This window comes from Dendrobium catenatum, unplaced genomic scaffold (assembly GCF_001605985.2).
Source record: "Dendrobium catenatum unplaced genomic scaffold, ASM160598v2 fragScaff_scaffold_289, whole genome shotgun sequence".
Classification (NCBI taxonomy): Eukaryota; Viridiplantae; Streptophyta; class Magnoliopsida; order Asparagales; family Orchidaceae; genus Dendrobium; species Dendrobium catenatum.
The window spans coordinates 140,391-163,761 of NW_021318751.1; the positions used below are offsets into that span (position 1 = coordinate 140,391).

The window sequence follows — 23,371 nt, forward strand, 5'->3', positions numbered from 1 at the left end:
CCCCCTTGGACCCCCGGCAGAGTCGCAATATATCTACACTTTCACTTAAATTTTTGGTGACCAAGAGTCATTGCGTGATAGGTGGAGAATTGATCCGAAAATGTGGTGGATTATACATGGAGCTTCAGCACCTCTACTTCAAACAATCGCCATAAAATTGCTTGGCCAAGTTTCATCCTCATCCTGTTGTGAAAGAAATTGGAGCACATACTCATTCATCCAATCAATGAAGAGAAATAAAATTACTCCACAACGGGTTGAAGATTTAGTTTACGTGCATACAAACCTTCGACTTCTCTCAAGGAAAACTCCAACTTATATGGAAGGAGACAACAGGATGTGGGATGTTGCTGGAGATGGATTTGAATCTCTTGAGGATATGGGAATATTAGAAATTGCTAATCTTTCACTTGATGAGCCTGAATTAGAAGCTATGATATTTATTGAAGATGATATAGAAACTCAAAGACAAACCACTGAAGAAGCTAATCCTATCATTCCTTCTATTGAATAGTTGAAATTTCATGTGTTGGGCAATTTATCTTCTTGTTTTTGTTGTTGTACTAGACATTTCAATACTTAATACTTACTTTTATTTCAAATTTTTTGTCATTTCAAATATTACACTTTGATTACTTTATTAATTTTTATGTATTATTTATATATTATAATGCCGTATCCGCGCCGTATCCGTATCCTGTATTTTTAAGAATTGGCGTGTCCCGTATCCGTATCGTGTCGTATCCGTATCGCCGTATCCGTATCGGTGCAACATAGATTAAAACTATCAATCCCTCCCTCAGGGAAGATTTTCATTTGTAAAATCATTCTTGTTTTTTGAGCCATCAAGATATCTGAGAAAATAATAATTTCATTAAAAATTACATGACGCCATTTACATAAAACTTTGGCCTTGTAGGTGAAGGAAGTTATTTTAAAGCTTAATCCTTTTTGAGAAGTTTTCAAGAAAGCATTGTGGTTTTACAAGATTATCTTATACAAACATGAAACAAAAAGGAATGAAGACAGTTTTGAATGCAACCAACAGGAAACAACAAGCAAATAAGCAATAATTCGGTTTAGCATTTTAAAGCTCTAACACTAGGATTTTTTTCCCTCGCCCATAACAAGTACAAAGATTCTGGCGGTGTGGTATCAACATTGATGATTGACTTATCATCATTGTTATCTAGTTAGAGCAAATCTTATCTTCATTGCTTTACATACGTGGAGAACAAGGAGTTTCACGTGCCTGTATGTAGTTTCAATGACAAAAAATGAATTCTTTTAGGGCTTTTAAAGCTAAAATTTTTATCGCTTGGGCTGTGTTATTTATTGATTCAAGGAATGAATTGCTAATAATAATAATGGCTAAATTTTAACTAGAATGAGACTGTAGTCAATATATGTTGGATGCATATGTAAAGCTACTGGTAATAGGCGGTGCATTATCAATTGTCATATTGCATGCTTGCAAAGCTACTGGTAATAGGCGGTGCATTATCAATTGTCATATTGCATGCTGATAAGTGAAGGATTCGGGGTCACCTTGTAGTAGTTGATGAACATGTTAAAGATCAATTAAAAACACACTCATAATTAGTTGAGTACTAGCTGATGAAATGTTCAATTTTCTTTAATTTTTTAAGATGTAGTTGTTTACTTTGGTGGCTCCTTAGGTACTATGGAGGATGGGCAGCACCCAATATATATTTCTTGGGGTTTTCTGGAGTGATCAAATTTGGTAACATCCGTATTGGTGGGCTTTCTGGTATTTACAAATCCAAGGATTACTACTTAGGCAAGTGTTGGCTTACAGTAATTCCTTGTTACTGTTTCTATAAATTGTTGAATAGATCTAGCTCTCATAATAGGTTGCATACTCTGCATTCATTTCATAAACGTTATCTATCACACCTGTATTTTTCATTGCACAGGTGAGACTTTATTGCACCACTTTTTGCGCACAAGCTATAAAATCCGTTAATTTAGCATGCGCAAACTTGTGGCTTGTGCAAGATTATTAATTTCTGCTCTGAACTGTTTCATCTTTGAAGGACATTAGAGCAAATTTTGAATATTATATTGGAGCAAGTTTAACTTTCATTAGTTTTACTAGCCTTGAACCAACAAACTACTTCATTTCCGAGCAGGTCACCATGAGAGGCCTCCATATGATGATAACAATATTCGATCTGTATACCATGTACGGCAGTATGATGTGCTGAAGCTGATGCATGTTGCGGAACCGATAGATATTTTCCTGTCACATGATTGGCCTCTTGGGATCACTGATTATGGAAACTGGGAAAAACTTGTTCAACAGAAGCCTTATTTTAAAGAAGAGGTACCTCAAGTGCTGTTTATAATCTTGTTCATATTCATGTTAAGTTATTGGATAAACATGTTTACTCTCAGAGTAAGCTGGTTGTTAATCTAATAATCACGTTCATAAATTATGTAGCTTCATTGGTTTTATTCATATTATGTTGTGCTGATGAAGATCTGATGCCTCGTTAAACTCTTGGAATTGTTGTACTTGGTTGGGCAAAGTCTTAAGCGTGAGGCAAGAGGGTTTACGTTCAGGGAGGGAAAGGGAAAAAGTAGGAAGTGTTGGTTTATGCACTTCTAGGAAGTGTGATGTAGGTTGGGAGAGGAGCTAATAATTCTCCTCTCTCATAATTTCTTAACTTTATCTCGTCTTTTGATTGGTATTTGTTAACCTAGCATGAGCCAAACCCTTTTTAGGGTCTATTTTTTTTAGCAGAGGATTGATCAAAGTTGCACATGCCAAACGTGGAGACTAATTGTCAAATAGTTTATGGCAATTTTCTCCTTTTATCCTTGTTTATTGAAAGAATTTTCCTTGTTGAAATAACTTGTACGCCTCATCCATATACTTTCCCACAAAACACAGGGCATTGGAGAACTCTTGTTGTAATTTTTCATTGCTATATACTTGTTACCTGTCAAGGTTCTTTCAGATTGCATTTTGATGTTGTATGATACTGCTGATCTTTTAGGTAAGGTTGAAAACCCTTGGCAGTAAACCAGCAGCAGAGCTGCTTGATAAACTGAAACCACCTTATTGGTTTTCAGCTCATCTTCATTGTAGATTTCCAGCAATCATCCAGCATGGAGAAAATGGACCTATCACCAAGTTTCTTGCACTTGATAAGTGCCTTCCTGGGCGCAGGTTCCTGCAGGTGTTTGTCCCTAGTTTCTAATGTTTGGTTCTCTGTTCACCGTTTGGATTGGCAAATTCAAGATTTCTGACTTTGCACATTTAGATCATTGAAATAAAATCGGACCCTGGACCTCCCGAGATTCAATATGACGAGGAGTGGCTTGCTATTACACGAAAATTTAACAACATATTCCATTTATCTCGGGAGTACTTACGCCTTAAGTAGGTTAATAATTTTTCCCACCTTTACATCTCAAGATTTGCTTACCTTTTTTCTTGGAAAAATATCCGTACTTTATTTTAAGTCGATGTACAAACAACGCTAATTTAATTTGAGCGGTTTTATCAGGAGCGACCATCTTGACAATCAAGATTCTCGATATTGGGTGAAGAACAAGTTGAATGTTAGAGGGGCAAAGCCTTTTGAGTTCTCACAGACGGTACCTTCATTTGATCCAAATAAGCCAGGCTCCACTGTGCCATCCGGTATTTTTTTTAACAAAAAAATGCTTTTTTATGTCCATTGTGAAATATGTCCATCCTTCCAATTATACTATGGTGGATAAGAAGCGGCTAGGTGGATAACAATGTCTCCTCATTAACTCATTATAGATTCTTTATATGGTATGTGCTAGAAGGCTCCCAATGCTAAAGCTTATGTGCATAATCATACCTCTCGCAGTGAATGTTTGTTTCTTTCTTTTAAACTGGTGTTATTTAGGTAATGACAATGAAGGTTTCTCAATAAAATTTAAGTTAATTATTTACTTAAATTTCGAGAAAAAGAGAAACCACCTAACTTGCTCGGCTTGGCCTATTGTCTGTCGATTAATGTCTCGCACAGCTTTTTTCAGAGTTGGATTGCCTCATTACTTGTCAAAGAAATCGAAGGAGACTACCCCTCTATTGATCTATCTCTTCCTCTCCATTTTTTTCTTTATATTTCTCCATCTCTGACTTTTTGTCATCATCTTATTATCCCCTCTTCCCTATCTCTCACTCTCTCGGTCTCTGTCACTTTCTTGCTCGTTCTCTTTGTGGTTTGCTCTCGATTTCGCCTTCTCAGTTCTAGTCTATGGCCTCCACATCTATCCTATCACCCCATGTCCCCTCTTGCAACTTTAATAGGGGAAAATTGAGTAATATTGGTTTAGTTAAACCGGCTTGGGGTAAAATCAAATCCCATTAGGAAGGGCTTTCTCCGGCAAGACACCTAAAACAAATTCCCCAAACTTCTATTTATTACCTCAGTTTGTGGATGATAAAACACTACTGAATTGCAGAGTAGTTCCTAATTTCGATCAAAGTGTTCTAAAAAATGACAAGAACCTAGTATCCCTATCAGATGTAGAAGTTCAAGGAATGCCATGCAGTTGCACAATTTTTTTAAAAAATAAATCAGCAACATGAGATGCATAAGAGGTTTTCTTACAAGGAATGAAATGTGCCATTTTACTAAATCGGTCAACGACAACGAACACAAAATTAAATTTTCAGGCTATTATAGGTAATCCTAAGATGAAGTCCATAGTGATATCTTCCTAGTATTTGTTTGGAATCGGGAGAGGAGTATATAAACTAGTTTTCTGAATTGTTCCTTTGAATGTAACAGGTTTTACATTGTTTTACAAATATGGATGTATGTCTTTTGCATGTAGGGCCAGTAATATCGTTCTTCAACTAAGGTTATAGTCTTTCATTGACCAAAATGTCCTCCTAATCCTTCACCATAAAGTTCTTAGATGAGTTTTTCATGTAAAGAGCTTTGGGTGATGCAGAGCCTAGTTCCCTTAAATAGTAATTCTTGTTGAATGGTAAATTGAGCAGTGGGGTCAATTCCTAAAGTACAACATGATTCCCAAAGAATTTTAAAGTCTGGGTTTGTGACATAGTTATCTTTCAAAGAATCAAGGGAGTCCACAGTTAGTTGAAGAGTTACTAATAAGTGGGCTTGCCTGCTTAAGGCATCAACGACTTTATTTACGACTGCAGCTTTGTGTTCAAGATGAAATGTGTATTCTTGTAAGAAAAATGTCCATTTAACATGTATTCGATTTACATTTTTTTGAGACCCTAAATATCGTAGTGCTTCATGATCGGAGTTTAACACAAATTCTTTTTGAATAAGATAATGTCTCCAGAATTTTAGGGCTTTGACAATTGCATAAAATTCTACATCATATGTTGAATATCGGGATCGGTTATCAACCCTCTTGATTAAGGACAGCTCCTTTGCCAATATAGGATGCATTAAAGTCTACTTCAAAAATCTTGTCAAAATCTGGTAACCTAAGAATAGGTGCTTGACTCATTTTTATTTTAATCAGTTGAAATGCTTTTTCAGCTTCAGGGGCCTACCAAAAATTTCCCTTTTTAAGACAATCCGTGATGGGCGATATCAAAGTACTAAAATTTTTCATAAACCTTCGGTAAAAAGAGGCTAATCCATGAAATCCTCTAACTTCACTAATATTTTTCGAAGTCGGCCAACTTCGGATCGCTTCTATTTTAATGGGGTCTACTATAATACCATATGCAGTGACAATATATCCAACAAAAGTCAAACAATGAGTCATGAAAGAGCACTTTTTTAAATTGATGTACAAATTTTGTTCTCTTAAGGTTTTGATGACTTGTTTCACATGCTCAAGATGGCCGTTGGGACAAGTACTATAAATCAGGATGTCATCAAAATAAACCACAACAAATTTTTCAATGAAGGGACATAAGATATGATTCATGGTTCACATAAACATGTTAGGTGCGTTTGATAGGCCAAAGGGCATGACTAGCCATTCGTTGAGTCCTTCCTTTGTTTTAAAGGTTGTTTTCCACTCATTGCCGGGACGTATTCGGATTTGGTGATATCAACTTCGCTAGTCAATCTTAGAAAAAAAATTGGCACCACTAAGCATGTTGAGCATATCAAATTTATGAATAGGAAACCTATATTTGATAGTTATCTTATTTATTGCCTGACTGTCAACACACATTCTCCAAATTCCATCTTTTTTCAGTGTAAGCAAGGCTGGGACGACATATAGACTCACGCTTTCTCGGATTAATCTTTTAGTTTAGACTTCAGTCGCTTGTTTGCATAGTTCTTCTGTTCAGTAGTAGTCTTACAATAATGAGGCAGGTGGGATAAGTTTGCTCCAGGTACACGATCAATATTGTGTTGGATATTGTTAGGAAGTACTTGAAAATTTCAAGTAAAACCTAACACTATTGGTAAAAACAACAAAAATGGTCCACAACTCCAATGGAAAACAACAAAAATAGTAATTTTATTGCAAGAAATCAAATAGAACGGAAAGAAAATACCAAGATACAATTGATCATATATTCGAGAGGCAGATCTCTCACTCTCAAATCTCTTGACGTCGCTAGAGCCCAAAAATCTAAACCTAAGAGATCTCAAATTTCAGCCAAATTCAAGATGTCCTAACCCTAGGAAAATCACCTATTTAAACAAATAATAAACAATAAATTTCTAAACAACCCTCCCCCAATTCCGTCATATTTTCTTGGTTATTTCCCTCCCAAAGCAGCTCTCAAATTAGCCCCTAAATTTGTCATTTTCAATTAGAAAATATTTTTTAATTAATCCCCTCCAAATCAGCCACCAAATTAGCCCCCAAATCTGCCCTATTCAATTAGGAAACATTTTCTAATTAATCCCTTCCAAATCAGCCCCCAAATCAGTCCTATTCAATTAGGAAACATTTCCTAATTAATCCCTTCCAAATCAGCCCTCAAATCTTCAATTATGAAACATCTTTTAATTAATTCCCTTTGATTAAGAACCTTCCTAAATAGCTCCATCTTGATCAGGAAACTTTTTAATTCCCTCACAATCAAATCAGTTAGTCCATCAATACTCCTTATGCCACCTTGTCCTCAAGGTGGAACGAACGAAACTGCTGTTGAAGCACTTGACTAATACTATTGGACTGAAAAATGGGCTGACACTAGGTTGAGTGATCCCTGCCTCAAGCTTCTCCTTGATTAATCTCTCAATCTCTTTGTTCTTGATTTGGGGTTGACGGTATAGATGAACACTGATAAGTGAGATTCCTTCCTTCAAGATGATGATATACTTGCGTTCTCGCGAAGGAATCAACCCTTGAACTTGCTAGAACACACCTCGATACTGTCGTAGGGGTGGTAGAATCATATATGGTGCTTTTATCCTCTCCCCATCTTTTTCTTCTTTCAAATTTTTGAGCTCCACCAAAAAGCCCACCTGTTCACTCTTTCCCTTCTTTGGAAGTCGCTCCAAAGATGACATCTCATCTTCTTCCTCCAAAACTTCTACATCCTGATCCTCCCTCATCATCCCTAAATTATGGTTTCCCCCACTTCCCTGCATGTTAGCACCTACCCTCACCTCCGACGATGATCTTTTTGTTTGTCCTTTGAGCACTTTCTTCAACATATCCTCTAGGATTGAAAATTTTGAATCGAGCTTATCATGGATGATTGAAATATCCTTTTTTTAAATGAAACTTGAGTTTGGAGATATGAAATTTCATATTTCATTTGTCCGATCTACCTATCCAATACTTCTACTTTTCTTCCCGCCATGGGAACCAGGATTTAGGCTCCGATTGCAAAGAGCAACAAGTTTGACGCGAATCCGACCTCCAAACCACAAAAAAACAGCAAGATCGGAGAGGAAAACGTAGCATAAATCATCGAGGAAGACTTCTATTTCAGCCCAGGAAATTGCTCTGATACCAATTTGCTAGGAAGAACTTGAAGATTTCAAGTAAAACCTAACACTATTGGTAAAAACAATAGAAACGGTCCACAAAAAACAATAATTTTATTGCAAGAAATCAAATAGAGTGGAAAGAAAATACCAAGATACAATTGATCCTCTATTCAAGAGGAGGATCTATCTCTCTCAAATCTCTAGACGCCACTAGAGCCCAAAAACCTAAACCTAAGAGATCTCAAATTTCAGCCAAATTCAAGATGCCCTAACCCTAGGAAAACCACCTATTTAAAGCAAACAATAAACAATAAATACCCAAACAGCCTTCCCCCAATTTCCTCCTATTGCCTTGGTTATTTCCCTTCCAAAATCAGCTATCAAATTAGCCCATAAATCTGTCATCTTTAATTAGGAAATATTTCTTAATTAATTCCCTCCAAATCAGCCACCAAATCATCCCTATTCAATTAGGAAATATTTCCTAATTAATCCCCTCCAAATCAACACCCAAATATCAGCCCTATTCAATTAGGAAATATTTCCTAATTAATCATCTCCAAATCAGTCCCCAAATCTTCAATTAGGAAACATCTCTTAGTTAATTCACTTTGATTAAGAACCTTCCTAAATAGTTCCCTTTTGATTAGGAAACTTTTTACTTCCCTCACAACCAAATTAGCTAGTCCATCAGATATCTCTCAGAGGAGGCAAGGAATCAAGTAAATCTTTAGGAGTTATGTTTGTATATTCATTTTTTTAATGTTTGTATATTCATTGATTAGAGGTTGTATTGATTTAGGGATTTTTTTTTCTATTTTCATCAGTCTCTTTACCAACCAAAATATAGATTATTTCCGAGTTTTTGAGTTCATTTGTATTGAGAAGCAATTTGGGAGTGGGTAAATTTGAGGTTGTTTGGACAAGTTTAGTGAGAGGATAAAAAATATTCTTTTGGGGATATAGAGTGAACTCTTTGTTGCCTTGGGTCAGAGTGTAAGTATTTTTCGCACCATTATGAATGATCGTATGATCATATTGCCAAGGTCGACTGATAGAAAACAGCCACCAACTGAAATTCAACAAAACATAGCAAATTTTTCAAGCTTTGTAGAGAAATAAGAGGAATAATCACTTCAATTTCAACAATAAAAGAAGAAAACAACAAACTGATACAAGAATCTTCAATTTGGGAGGAAGATTCAACTCTCCAGCTCTCTAGCTAAAGCCTAGAGCCCCCAAGCAAAACGTAGATCTCAAATTCAGCCTCCAAATATATGATAACCCTAATCTTAGCCAAAAGGAAGTTATTTAAAGCAAAATACAATTAATTAAGACTTAAACATCCCCTAATTATGAATTCTCCTTGCTAGACCCTTGCTCCAATCAATGAGTGCCACCCCCCCACCCCACCCTTGGGGCAGCCTCCTGTAGAGGTGGACCGGTTCAAGAGGGACCAATTTAGCTGGTCTAACATTACCCTCCTCCCAAAGACTCGCTTTGTCCTCAAGGTGAAATGAAGGAAATTGATGCTTCACCATCTCATACGGTTCCAAGGTGGCATTGAAGTTGGGTAGGCCCCTCCATTTAATCAGCACTTCTTTGTTCCCTCTTTTACCCAAACTAACTTTTGTTAGCTCCAATGGTTCTAACACCACTTCCATCTCTTCAGTCAATTTTGCCGGTAACTCTGCACTAACTGCATGGGGCCCCTAGAGCTCTCCTCAACTGTGACGCATGGAAGATTGGGTGTACGGTGGCAGATTGATGTAACTTCAAAATGTATGCCACTGCTCCATTCTTGTCCAATATCTTGTAGGGCCGTAATACCTCGGGGACAACTTCTCGTTTCTCTTATTGGCCACTGTCATCTGCCTGTAGGGCCGCAATTTTAATAACACCTTCTCCCCCACTTTAAACTGGATGTCTCTCCTATGTGCATATGCATGCTTCTTCATAATCTATTGTGCCCTCAACAAGTGTTTTTTCAACTCCTCCAACACCCTATCCCTTTGTTCCAAGTACTGCTCTACTGAAAAAATTGATGTGCTTTTTCCAAAGTGCACTAAGTGTGGAGAGTCCCTTTCATACAACACTTTGACAGGGGTCATTTGAGAAGATTAATTGTACGAGTTATTATACCGATATTTAGCACATGCTAATCGTGGTGTTTCAGAAGCGAAACACCTCAAGTAAATCTCCAAGCTTATGTTGATATCCTATGTTTGCCCATTCGTCTTAAGGTGGTAGGCAGTGTTTCTCTTAAGAACTGTTCCTTGTAACCTTAACAACTCCCTCCAAAACTGGCTGAGAAACACATTGTCTCGGTCAGAAACTATTGACTTTGGAATTCCATGCAGTCTAACCACCTCCATGATGAATGCTGCTGCCACTGTCACGGCGGTGTAGGGGTGCCGTAAGAGAATTAAATGCACGTACTTACTCAACCTATCAACCACCACCATAATGATTGTGAATCCCTACGATCGTGGTAGGCCATTTATGAAATCCATGGACACTTCCTCCCATACCCTTTTTGGAAGTGCTAAGGGTTGTAGTAACCCCCCATGAGCCATAGCCATGTACTTGTTTCTCTGGCACACTGCACACCTCTCCACCATCTCCTCCACATCCTTATGCATTCCATTCCAGTATAGCTCAACAACCAATCTCCTGTATGTCTTCTGTACCCTGGAATGGCCTCCCACTATACTCCCATGAAACTCATGCAGTAGGTGGGAAATATGGATGAAAGTTTGTGGCATCACAAACCTCCCTTGATGTAAGAGTCTCTTCCCCTAAAGTGAGTACCAAGGGTGACTACTCACATCTTTCCTCAAATCCTCCCTAATCTTCCTCAGTTCCTTATGCCGCATACTCTCTTCTTTGATAGCTCCCCAATCAACCATCAGTGGTACTAAAAGGACCATCTCCTGGAGCTCCCCAACATATCTTGATAAGGCATTGACTGCCTTATTTTTCAAACTTGGCCTGTACTGGATCTCAAAATCATAGCCTAGCAGTTTGGACAACCACTTCTGATGCTTCTCAGTCACCATCCTTTGTTCTAATAAGTTTTCAAGCTTCTATGATCTGTCATGACAATGAAATGTCGACCAAGAAGGTAAGTGCACCACTTATGGATAACCAACATAATGGCCATCAATTCCCTCTCATATACTGACTTCAAACTAGCTCTGGTTGACATTACTTGACTATAGTATTCTATGGGCCTAATGCCTATGATTATGCATCAGCACCGCCTCCAACCCATATCCGGATGCATCTGTCTGCACCACAAAAATCTGACTGAAATCTTGTAAGGCCAAAACTAGTACTGTAGTCATTGTCTTCTTCAGTCTCTCAAAAGTCTGGTTAGCCGCTTCTCCCCACAAAAAACTACCCTTCGTTAACTACTCTATCAAAGGCTAGGCTATGTTGTTGTATCCCTTCATAAATCTTTGGTAGTATCCCGTCAACCATAGGAAAGTCCTCAACTCCCTCAGGATCCTAGGTAGAGGCCACTTTTGCATTGCCTCAATTTTGGTTTGATCAGCCACCACTCCCTCCTGGGATACCACATGCCCCAAGTACTCCACACTAGCTTATGCGAAATTGCACTTCTTTTGGTTGGCCCTCAACTTGTGCTCGTGTAGAACTCCTACAACCACCCTCAAGTGCCCCATATGCTCCTCTTCAGTCTTACTGTACACTAGTATGTCATCAAATAAAACTAAGACAAACTTTCAGAGGTATTGCCGGAACACCTTATTCACCAGGGGCTGGAAAGTAGCATGGGCGTTAGTTAACCCAAATGACATCACCAAAAACTCGTAGTGCCCCTCGTGTGTCCTGAAAGCCGTCTTTTGAACATCTTCCACTTTCATTCTTATTTGATGATAGCTTGACTTCAAGTCCAACTTGGAAAACACCACTGCTCCATTTAGTTCATCCAGTAGCTCATCAGTCATAGGAATAGGAAACTTTTCCGGCACTGTCTCCTTGTTTGAGGCTCTGTAATCCACATAAAATCTCCAGCTTCCATCCTTCTTGACTAGTAAGACTGGACTAAAGAAAGGACTCACACTTGATCTGATGATCCTTGCTTCCAACATCTCACGAATTAGCTTCTCAGTCTCATCCTTATGAATATGTGGATAGCGGCATGGTCGAACACTGATCGGTGACACACCCTCCTTCAAGATAATGACGTGATTCAGTTCTCCTTATGGGGGTAGGCCCTAGGTTGGCTGAAAAAACTCATTGAACTATTGTACGAGTGTACAGAAAGAGGAATGTCTCTCTCATCACCCCTTCAAAGCGTTGCAACTCCACCAAAATTCCTCCCTCCCCTTCTGTATGGTTCTAATCAAAGATTTGAGAGATACCCTGGTCTTGGATTGCTTGACGTCGCCCTGAATCACTATCCTCCCCCCTACCACCAGCTCTATCCTTAGTGCTCCCCAATTTACCTTGGTATTCCCCAAGATCTATAGCCACTTCATCACCAGGATATCAGTGCTCCCTAACTCCAATGGGAGAAAATCCTCCCTCATATGGATTCCCTGAATAGTCAACACTATTCCCCTACATACTCCTCTACCCATCTCCACCTTCCCCATGCCCATCATCACCCCATAGCCCCTGGTATCCATTAATTTCACCCCTAACATATCTATAATCTAATTGGAGATGAAATTGTAGGTTTCCCCACTATTGATCAGCACCACCACCTCCCTGCTAGCTATTTCTCCCCTCACTTTCATGGTGTGATTTGGGTTGAATCTTACCATTGAGTTTAGAGAGACTTCCTCCATGTCTAGATGCAGTTTCTCCTCTTCCTCCCCCACTAGCCCACTCTCACCTCTCTCTTTAGCTTCCTCGTCATCATAGACGGTGAGAACCTGAAGAGTTCAGTCCTTACACCTATGCCCCGGCGTGTACTTCTCATCATATCTGAAGCACAATTCCCTTGCCCTCTTCTCCTGCAACTCCTCCCAATAAGCTTCTTGAAAATTTTCCCATATCCCTCTCCTCCAGACTTCTCCTTTGGTACTTCATGCAAACCTCCTGGTGTAACTCCTTTGGGGGCTAGAAAAGTGGTGGTCATCCTGTATGATCCCTCAGAGATACTGCCTCTAGTCCCCCTCTCCATATGCTTTTGATCCTCAACCAACTGTGCCAACTCCCTGGCCTTTCCCAAGTTGTGCTGCCTCATCACTCTAACAACTGCTCTGATCTCGATCTGGTTTGAACCCCTTCATGTAGTTCCCATCTAGTACGGTCTCAAAAAGCCGATCTAGCCTGCTAGCTAGGTACTCAAACCAATTACGGTACTCTACTACGGTCCCCTCCTCTATCAGGGCGAAGAACTGCTTATAGAAGTCCCCTTCCCTACTTGTTCGAAAATGTTCTAGTAAGCTGTCCTTGAACTCTCTCCAACTCCGGATTGGTCGCCTCAAGTCCCTCCACTGATACCAGGCCAGTCCTTTTCCTTCAAAACACAATCCATCTATTGTTAATTTCTCCTCCTCCGTAAGCCCGTTGACCGCAAAGTATTGCTCTACCTTGTAGATCCACCCATGTGCATCCTCGCCCTCAAAGATGGGCATCTTCGAGGAATGGGCATTTTCAACAATCCACTGTAGCCGCCCATTCCTCGAAGAGGAGGTGCTCCTTAATTTTCATGCTCTTCCCTTCGGCGATCGCAATCCTCCCTTCCCATTGCAAAATCAACACTCCTTCGTTCGTACACAATGCTTCTCTCCCCCCTAGAAAGCGGCTCTAGCAGAGGCATCTCATCTTCTCCCTCCAGGATCTCTACTTCCGGATTTTCCATTTCCCTAAACGAGTTAGGGTTTCCACCTCTCACATGGTTGCTAATGGTTTCCTTCGCTTCAGATGTCGCAAGATTAGGTTTGGCTTCAAGTAGTTTCTTCAACATGTACAAATGTACTCCATGATGACAAATCTCTCATCCATCTTTTCATGGACGAATGAAAACTGATTCTGAAAATCAGAAATTTTCTCTTAAAAAATTTGATTTTAGTTGACCTAATTCTCACCTCAAAACTTCCACTTTCCTTCCAGCTATTGGTTCCCCTTAAATCGACGTGGTATGATACCAATTTGATAGAAAACAACCACCAATAGTGTAGAAATTTCAGCAAAACGAAGCAGATTTTTCAAGCTTTGTAGAGAATAAGAGGAGTAATCACTTTAGTTCAACAATAAAAGAATTTATCAACAAATCGATACATGAATCTTTAATTCGAGAGGAAGATTCAACTCTCCAAATCTCTATCCAAAGCCTAGAGCCCACAACCAAAACCTAGATCTCAAATTCAGCCCCCAAATTCAAGATAACTCTAACACTAGTCAAAAGAAAATTACTTAAAGAAAAATACAATTAAGTAATGCCTAAACAGCCCCCAATTTTGAGTTCTACCTCCTAAACCCTTGCTCTAATCAATGAGTAGGCCCCACTCCTGTTCTACCCCACCCCCACCCCCCTTTGGGCCCACCTTCTGTAGCAGTGAATCGGTCCAGGAGGGACCGGTTCAGCCAGCCCAGCTGGTATAATATCGACCTAATAAAATATGTTATACTTTTAGTGGCATGATGTCACATAATACTTGATCTTTGTAAAATTTTTCGATTGTGAGTATCTCTCCTCCTTTGAACCATGATATCTTGTAAGGCTTGGTAAGGGTTTTGATTTTAATTAAGTTTATCAACTATGAGTTGCGACACAAAATTTTCCGAATACCACTATCAATCATGAGGGTACATAATTTTCCTCCTATAGTACGAGTGGTTCGAAAAGTATTCCTTCTGGGCCATTTATCTCTAGCATCAATTCTGGTGATCAAGACTCAACGAATAATTAAGTAATGATACCCTTGGTCATCATCAACATTAATTGTTTCCAACTCTTCCTCATTTTTTTGTTTAGACTTAACCTCTTTTGAATTTTCATTGTTATCTTCTTGTTCAATGTAATTGGTAAGGGGGTTATTTTTTCTATAGGCTGCTGATAGATGATCGTACAAGCCACACTTATAGCAGGGTCCAATTGTTTTTGCTTCTATCAATCCTTTTCCTTTTTCATTAACTTGGGTTTCATTAGGTTTTGTTCTTGGATTTGGATTTGATGAAGTTGACCCTATGACTATTGGTGAATTTTGAGCTTTACTTCCTAGTGATTGCTTAGGTTTAGTTGAATCAAATTTTTTATTGTTTATCGTTGTTGTTGTTTTTCCATTTTCAATGCAACGATAGCCCTCATCGAGTTTGATTACATGATGAAGATTTAGTTGATTTTGGATTGACCATTTTAGTTCATTGATGTATCGAGTTATTGTTCGTTCCTCAGTTTCATTTAGATCGTTTCGGGATTGTAGTTTAAAAAAAACCTTCAGTATACTCTTCTTTGGATCGTTTTAGAACTTCTAAATTTATTATTTAAATGTTGCCTTCTTCTAATGAATAAATTCTCATAATTTTTTCTAAGTTTTTCAAACTAAACATAGGGTTTTCAATAAAATATAATTTAATTATTTACTAAAGATTTGAGTTATCTTGCTTGACATGACCTGTTGCATGTTGATCAATTTCTTACCCAATTTCTTTCAGGGTTGGACAATTTCATCCCTTGTTGAACGACGAAGACGGCTTTGGCCGCTCTCTTAATATCTTTCCCATGATCTCATTCGTTCTTTTTCTCCTTCTCTTGCCTTCTGTCTCCATCTTCCTCTCTTTCCCACTCTAACTCTCTCTGTCTCCGTTTCTCACTGATGTAGAACGGGTGGGGTGGGGGGGAAATTTGAAAATTAAAATTAAATGAGAAAAAGGGGTGGTTAATTAAATCCCATAATTGGATATCCAATTAAGGAATTAAATAACTAGGGGGGGAGGCATTAAGAGTGGCTTGGGAGTTTATGGAGGGAGATTTAAATGCTTACCAAGTGGGGAACCTTAAATTAGGGAGAAATATTTAAATCAAATCCTATTTGAATTTAAAATATGTTTGATATGAATACTTTCCTAAAATAAAATAACTAAATTAGAGAAATGATTTAAAATTTAAATACATTTGAATTTAAATTCAAATTCCTTCCATATTAAAACACATCCATAATAGGAAAGAAGGCTATCAAGCAAGATTGACTCCAATCAAGAGCAAAAGGGGAAGGGGCAACGGGTAGAGAGAGAAGGGGCCGGTTATGGGTGGAAAGAAAAAGGAAATTAATCAAGTCTTCAATTAAGGGATATAATTTAATCAAATAAAATTCCAAATTGATTGAAATTTGATTTGAAGAATTTTCCAAAAATAGATCTAGTAATTTAGGAAAGGTTTTGAATTTCAAACTAATTGGATTTGAATTCAAAATTCTTTTCAAATTATCTTCATTCTAATTTAGGAAAACGAAGGGGAATGAAGGAGGGAAGAGGCTAGGGGTGAGGTAGTTGGCCGGCTATGGAGGTGGAGGAGTTTATGGCCGGCGGTTGATATGAATAAAGTGGATGAGGCTTGTGGCTTTGGAGGGGTTTGTGGGAGAATCGGCCGGTGGCAAGTGGGAGATTTTGGTCGACGGTTAAGGGAGGAGGAGAAAAAAATTTAGGGAAAGAAAGATACAACTGTGAGCCCGGACACATCTTGCAGCTGACGGGTAATACGTTGTCATTCTCCAAGGGACTTCAAGTCACGAACCCGGACCTATCCCGTGGTTGGTGGAAGCTCCGATTCCCTCCAATAGAAATCTCACCCAAGTTCTCTCCAAAGAACACAAGTGCAAACTTTTATTTATTTATTAATAATCCATCCTCGTCTAATACAAGAGTAAGGGTCTCTATATTTAAGCCTTAAAAGAAACTAAAAGACAACTTTGCCCCTTGGGCTTACATAAGACAAGACTCTTAAATAAGGGTAAAAATGAGATGCAAAATTAAATCAAAATACAATTAATAAACTAAGATAAAAAAAGGGGTGATCTCGATTGTCGATCTTCGTCTCTTACATTGAGTAACGTCCACCGTTGGATGTCCGCATCACTCTCTTGCTTTTTCTCTCTATGGATCGTTCTCGACTTCACCATTTAGCTCCTGTCTTTAGCCCTCTTTTGACTTTAAAGGGTGGACATTTGACTTTTTTTTTTTTCTACGGGATGTAATAATCTTCGCTTTAAAAATTTCAACCTCAAAATTTATATAATTGGATGAAAATATGGGTTTTTAGATAAAACTACAACAAAATGCTTGAAGAAATTGCATCAACCTATTTTATCTTTCGTACTAAAAAAGTGTAAAATGATTCTCCATGGATGTTTCAGTGGATGCAGGGTGATGATAGTCATGCCTGAAATCTCAAACTGTTTTTGTTCCCCAATATTTTTCTTCTGTAACATCACTATATTAACAGTCAGTCGTCATTTCTGTTTTATCAATTGTAATGTGCTCTTTGTTGGCAGGTCATCACCGAAATCCACAAACAGAATCTTTTTTGCAGTTTTTAGAGCTTCCATATCTTCTTGATATCACAGATGAACTCAGCACACCAAAAAGAATCTCAGAATTTTCCAGCCCCTTAGGTACATCTTATATGTATTTTCTTATGTTCATTTTGAATCCATGTTTTTGTTGTTTTTCGTATAACGTCTGCATGACTATGTAGTTTGCCATTTTCATATGCAATATGTGATCTCATTTGTAGAAACAGTTAATGTTGTTTATGGGGTTGATAAAGAAGATATTTTTTTATTGCTTGAAACTTTTAACTCATGCAAATCTTTGAGAGACAACAAGATCGGAGTTGGATCTAATTGGTTTGGGTGAACTGGTGTCACTTGGATAAAGGAGCCAACATCCAAAGCAAAGCTTGCTCTTTTTTTCTGTTCGGTAGACTTTATTTGTTGCTGTTGCCTGACATAGTTTTTAAGTTTATTGGAAATGTTAAGTTAACTTTGGCGTTAAATGTATTTTTTGGAGCTACCTATATTGCATCTCCTGAATAAGGCAGATCTAACTTCCAAAAAAGAAAAAAAAAAGAATAAGGCAGATTCACTTACCAATCTACACTTAAGTAGTTATTGACATTTGACAAATTGATCTCCGATAATTATGAAGCCACTAAGCTTTTTCGTTGATTTCCCTCACCCACTTGGGAGGCTTCCTCCCAGTTCATCACTACTACCCATGATACCATGAGCTTCCATGGGGATTGCTATCTTCAGCATTGTTGCTTTCAAGCCCACTATTATTTAAGTGATTAAAAAAAGCGGGGGATGATGGGACCTAAAATAATCATTAATAAATGTGATGAAATATTCACCCACCTCATTCTTCATGGGTGGAGTTATTGATGATTATAATTTTATATTTTTTATATTATTATTATTTATTTATTATTAAAATAGGATTATAATTAATATTTTTTATTCTTTTATTATTATTATTATTATTTTTAAAGGGTTGGTGAAGCAAGTCAACCTTAGATCATCCATAAATTATGCCGGTCATACGTCTTGATAAACATACAGTGTCCATCAATTAAAAGATGTGTTTGGCATACATAGCCAACCGACCCTTTTTTATAATTTTTATTATTTTATTGATCCCCTTATAGTTCTAACTTTTATATTGAAATAAATTAAATTTGGATATTATAATCAAAATTTTATCGTGATAAATTTAAAATTTTATAATTTATTTTAAGATCAATGCATGTAATATAAGTTGAAATAGCTTTATTACGAAATAGAATTAGAGAATAGTGAATGAACGATATTTTAATCACTTATATTGAGAAAATAAAAATATTTGATTGTATTGATAACAAAATACTCATTTGACTCTTTTAGAATATAAAGAGTATGTGCTATAAATTATTGGTTTTTTTATAATCTTATTTTTTGTCTTTTTGAAATAAAAAATTTAAATGATTTTTTTGAAAGCTGCCAATGCTGGCCTCAAGCGAAATAAGAAAAAAAAAATGAGAGAAAATCTGAAACATTTAATTGGTGCCCCATCAGAAAAAAATTCTGACTTGAAAATTTGCAAGTCTACAGATATTTGAATGTTTGTTTGGTTTTTTTCATCTTTTGTAAGGAAATAGCTCTTAGTGATTTTACCTTCTAGAAAGGATTGACAAATAGCATAGGGTTACCTTTAAAATCTCCTAAAAAAGCCGTATTTTGTAAGTTTTCAATTTTGTTTACGTTAATATGATCTAGTAAGATGTCACAGATATGTATCATCATGATGAAAAACTGTCTTTTGGATATTGATCTAGCAGTTTTGAATATTTCAATGTTCGACTGTGAGTTAGGAATATGTTTTGAGAAACAAAGTCTATCTTCTAGATTTATAGCATGACTTTTTAAATAATTTTTCAAAATAATAATCTGTGTTACTATTGATATAAATTCCAAACAATTATTCACGTAACTTATAAATATAAATTACATTTCTTTTAACATCAGGAATGCAATAAACATTGTTCAAAACAAGAAATTATTATTTGTATATCCAATCTAATTGCCACTGCTATTTGCTGAAATCAGAGCTCCATTATCCCTCACATTGTGAAGTACCCATCGGCTAACTCATTTGAAGAACTAAGTGCCAACAAAAATAACAAACATGATTAGTTTCTATTGAATCAATTGTTCAGAAGGAGAAATCATTTTATGCTAAACATGCTTCTAGAACAATAAAATCTTATTTTCTTTGATTCTTCTTCTACTTAAGCTCCTTGAAGTACTTTTTATAATTTCTCTTCCAATTATCAACCTGGTCCTAAGGAAAATATTTTCCTTTGACCTCTTCTTATTCCTTTTAACAAATTTCTTCTTGCCTTTAAATTTAGCATTCTAATTTTTTTCCCACTTGTCATTTAGCAGAGATAGTGATATTTTCGGCAACATTTACTTCTGCATCCTTTATCGTAAGAATGGACTAAAAGACTTGACGTTTATTCAAGTGTTCAGTCAAATTCAGTTTCATTTGTTCATTATGCAAATTGGCTTACTAGATAAATGGAGGAGATTGAGTTTCTAAGATCATCCCCACTTGGGTAGCCTCATCTATTATTTGTCCAGGAGATTTCTGTTCTTTTTGCTTTTGGCTGTCGGCTTCAACTCCAATATAGGATAGATTTTTTCTGGTATAGGTAATCCGCGATCTACATCATTTTGCACTCAAACTCCTTGTCACTGGACTTGTTCTTCTTCAACTTCCCATCATTTTTAACATAATTGCTCACATTTATCGCTTAAGACCTCAGTGACCATCTTTGATAGAGGTTCTTAGGAAAAAGAGTGCACGTGAGAGCAATAATGAGGCAAAATAATGAAAAATAAAAATTGCAGTAATAGATAAGAATTTACGTCATTCATTGAAGTTAGTTTATGTCCACAACTGCACATGAGAATTGCTTTTATTTTATCAAAGAAGTGTATAGGATATCAATATTTTCCACTCAAATATTTTCGTAACTTTTTTATAATCTAGTCGTCAATCTTTCTACCCGTTTCTTTCTTAAATCCTCTCCTTTCTTCTATTTCAACAAAATCTAACTTCAAAGGCTTAAAACAAACCTAATAGACAATATATATAGCTACAACAGAGGATTCACTATGGCCACCTGCAAACTGGTGACACTGAGAAGTTCTTTGCTATCAACTTCCAAGCCACTCATCTCTACTCCGATGTCAAAGAGACCCATTGACAGCTGATAGCCAGTGCCAACAACAGAGGATTCACTATGACCACATTTCGACCTGCCAATCTAGGAATTGGCGGCCATGTTTCTACCTGCTGACCTAGGAGCCTCATTAACTGCTAGCTCTGAGGAAGAGAAAACCACTGATTGCCAAAGAACTCCTGCTGGCCTTCGTCTAGAACCAAAATTTTATTTCCAGACACTTATTCTAAGAATGTATGGCACTTAAATTTAGACTCTCCATGACACCATCCTCAATACCAATAGAGAAACTGCAGGAACTCTTGATCCCTTCTTTGTCTCCGGTCAGGGAGAACTCAAGGTTGCTTATTCTTGACCGGGCTGCAACCATGTGCTGAAGGTTTGGTATTTATAAATTATTGTGATCGGTTGTATAACAATAAATCAGATAACCGGCTGGGCTGAGGAACAAATTTGCTAAATAATTCTTGAACTAGCCCTTTGAAAAAGATTTTGTTCAAAACAAAAAATTTCAAAAACTGATTTTCAAACTCCAGATATTTAGTTATTAACCAGGGAATTGTTAAGAGAATTTAAACTTGCAAATTAGTCCAGGATTTTAGAGAGAGGTTACCCATGTTCAAATAACTGAATAGAGAAAAGGACCAAAATGGTCCTTTAACTATTTATGAAAGATCAATTTGATAGGAAATACTTGAGTTCGCAAGTAACCCTAAGGGTAATACCTGAGTTCGCAAGCAAACCTATCACCAATTGGTGAAAAACAGCGAGAATAATGCGAAATCTGGGTGAAAATAGCCCAAAACAATATATTGCGGTAGGAAAATTAAAGCCAAACAATAACGAAAACAAGATACAAGAGATCCTCAATTCGAGAGGAGGATCATCTCTCCCAAATCTCTAGACAAGAGAGTCTAGAGCTCAAGTCGCCAAGAAACACTAATTGAGAATCAATCAAAACATAATCATTCCCTAAACATCTCATGCTCTTAATACAAACACTTTCCTAATCTAATCTCCCTCCCAAGACCTAGCCACCCCTCCTTTTGAATTTGAAATCCCTTAGTCTAGTTGGGGCCCACCATGTGGGCGGGCAAGAGCAAGGGAGGCGGACATGTTCTGCCTCCTATAAACCTGAGCTGGCCCTTGGGCCGGCTGGGCCAGTTTAGAGTGAACCGGCCTAACACAAAATAGTCTCCGACTATATTAAAAGACTATTTTATTCCCTCAATTCCTTTAATGAGAATCAAAATAATCCCATCATAGGACTATTTTGATTCATTTCTAAAATCTTGAGGGGCCAAAATGATATTTTAATATAGTTGGGATCATTTTGGTCCTTCATAAAGAGTCAAGATATCATTTTGATCATTTTCTCTAGCTGAATATGTGTAAATTTAAAGTCCACTATTTATAATAAGTAGCTATATTGTTATTATTTTGGTGAAACACGAGTTCATTAAATTAAGAAATTAACATTAATTCAAGTAGGGTAAATACCAAGCATGGTTTTGTCACTGCTGAAGCTAGAAGAGATATTTATGGTATGCAGATTATTTGTAATGTTCATAAACATCCTATTAAGATATATACAATAATAACAAGTCTTTACTCGACTCTGTGGGGTCAGCTACATAAATCCTTTTTCTCCATTGTGTCCTGCTAAGAGTCAAATTCTCATCCAAATCTAATAAAGTAAGGTCATTTCTAATATTTTTCTAACCAGGTTTTTTTAGATCCTCTACCTTCTTTAACATAAGTCAAATCTAATACATCTAATTTCTAATCGGGTCATCGGAAGGCTGCTATTTTATGTGACCGAACCATCTAAGGCAACTCTATCTAATCTTATCCTCCATTAGAGCTACTTTAACCTTTTCACATATATGCTCATTTTGTATGTTGTCTCTAAGAGTAAAGCCAATCATCCACCTAAGCATCCTCATCTCTACAACACTTAACTTAATATTATGCTTCTCTTTTAATGGCCAACATTCTGGACCATAAAGCATTGCAGGTCTCACTATAATCTTATAGAATTTTTCTTAAGTTTGAGAGGGACTTTTTATCACACAACAAGCTCGTTGCATTCCTTCACTTCAACCATCCAACTTGAATTCTACTAATAATATCCCCATCTATTTCACCATCACTCTGAACAATAGATCCAATATATATAAAACGAGTACTCTTATTAATGACTTGATCACCTAAAGTCAGAATTCCCCTCACGAGATCTATTATTACTAAATTATACTCAGTATATTCAGTTTTAGATCTACTCAAACAAAAGCCTTTAGACTCTAAGGTTGACCTCCATAATTCAAGTTTACTTTCAACTCCCTCTCTGGTCTCATCAACAAGAAAAATATCATCAGCAAAAAAGCATACACTAGGGTACAACCCCTCGCAAATGTCTAGTGATAACATCCATAACTAAAGCAAAAAGATATGGGCTTAAGGTTGATCCTTGATGTAATTCAACTGAATTAGGAAAATACTAAACCACGTTGTGTTTGAACACTAGTAGCAGCTCTTGCATATATATCCTTAATGACTTGAATATAAGCATTATTAACCAATTTCTTATGTAGAACTCTCCATAGCACTTCTCTTGGAACTTTATCACATGCTCTCTCTAAATCAATAAAAATCATGTGCAGATCCTCCTTATTCTCTCTATACTTCTCCATTAAACATCTCAATAAATGTATAGCTTCCATAGTAGACCTACCTGGCATGAATCCAAATTGATTTTGAGAAA

The 23,371-nt window shown here is 37.1% G+C and overlaps 1 protein-coding gene across 4 annotated transcripts in view; it reads left to right on the forward strand.

The window, feature by feature from the left end:
• Window positions 1-23,371, forward strand: part of LOC110113948 (lariat debranching enzyme) — a 35,758-nt gene that overhangs the window by 5,218 nt on the left and 7,169 nt on the right. For all 4 annotated transcript variants that reach the window (XM_020846674.2, XM_020846676.2, XM_028693446.1 and 1 more), the window contains exons 4-9: window positions 1,680-1,801; window positions 2,154-2,347; window positions 3,024-3,206; window positions 3,291-3,409; window positions 3,537-3,673; window positions 17,375-17,494. In XM_020846674.2, coding sequence (XP_020702333.1) covers window positions 1,680-1,801; window positions 2,154-2,347; window positions 3,024-3,206; window positions 3,291-3,409; window positions 3,537-3,673; window positions 17,375-17,494 — 875 coding nt within the window. The remainder of the gene's footprint in view (window positions 1-1,679; window positions 1,802-2,153; window positions 2,348-3,023; window positions 3,207-3,290; window positions 3,410-3,536; window positions 3,674-17,374; window positions 17,495-23,371) is intronic.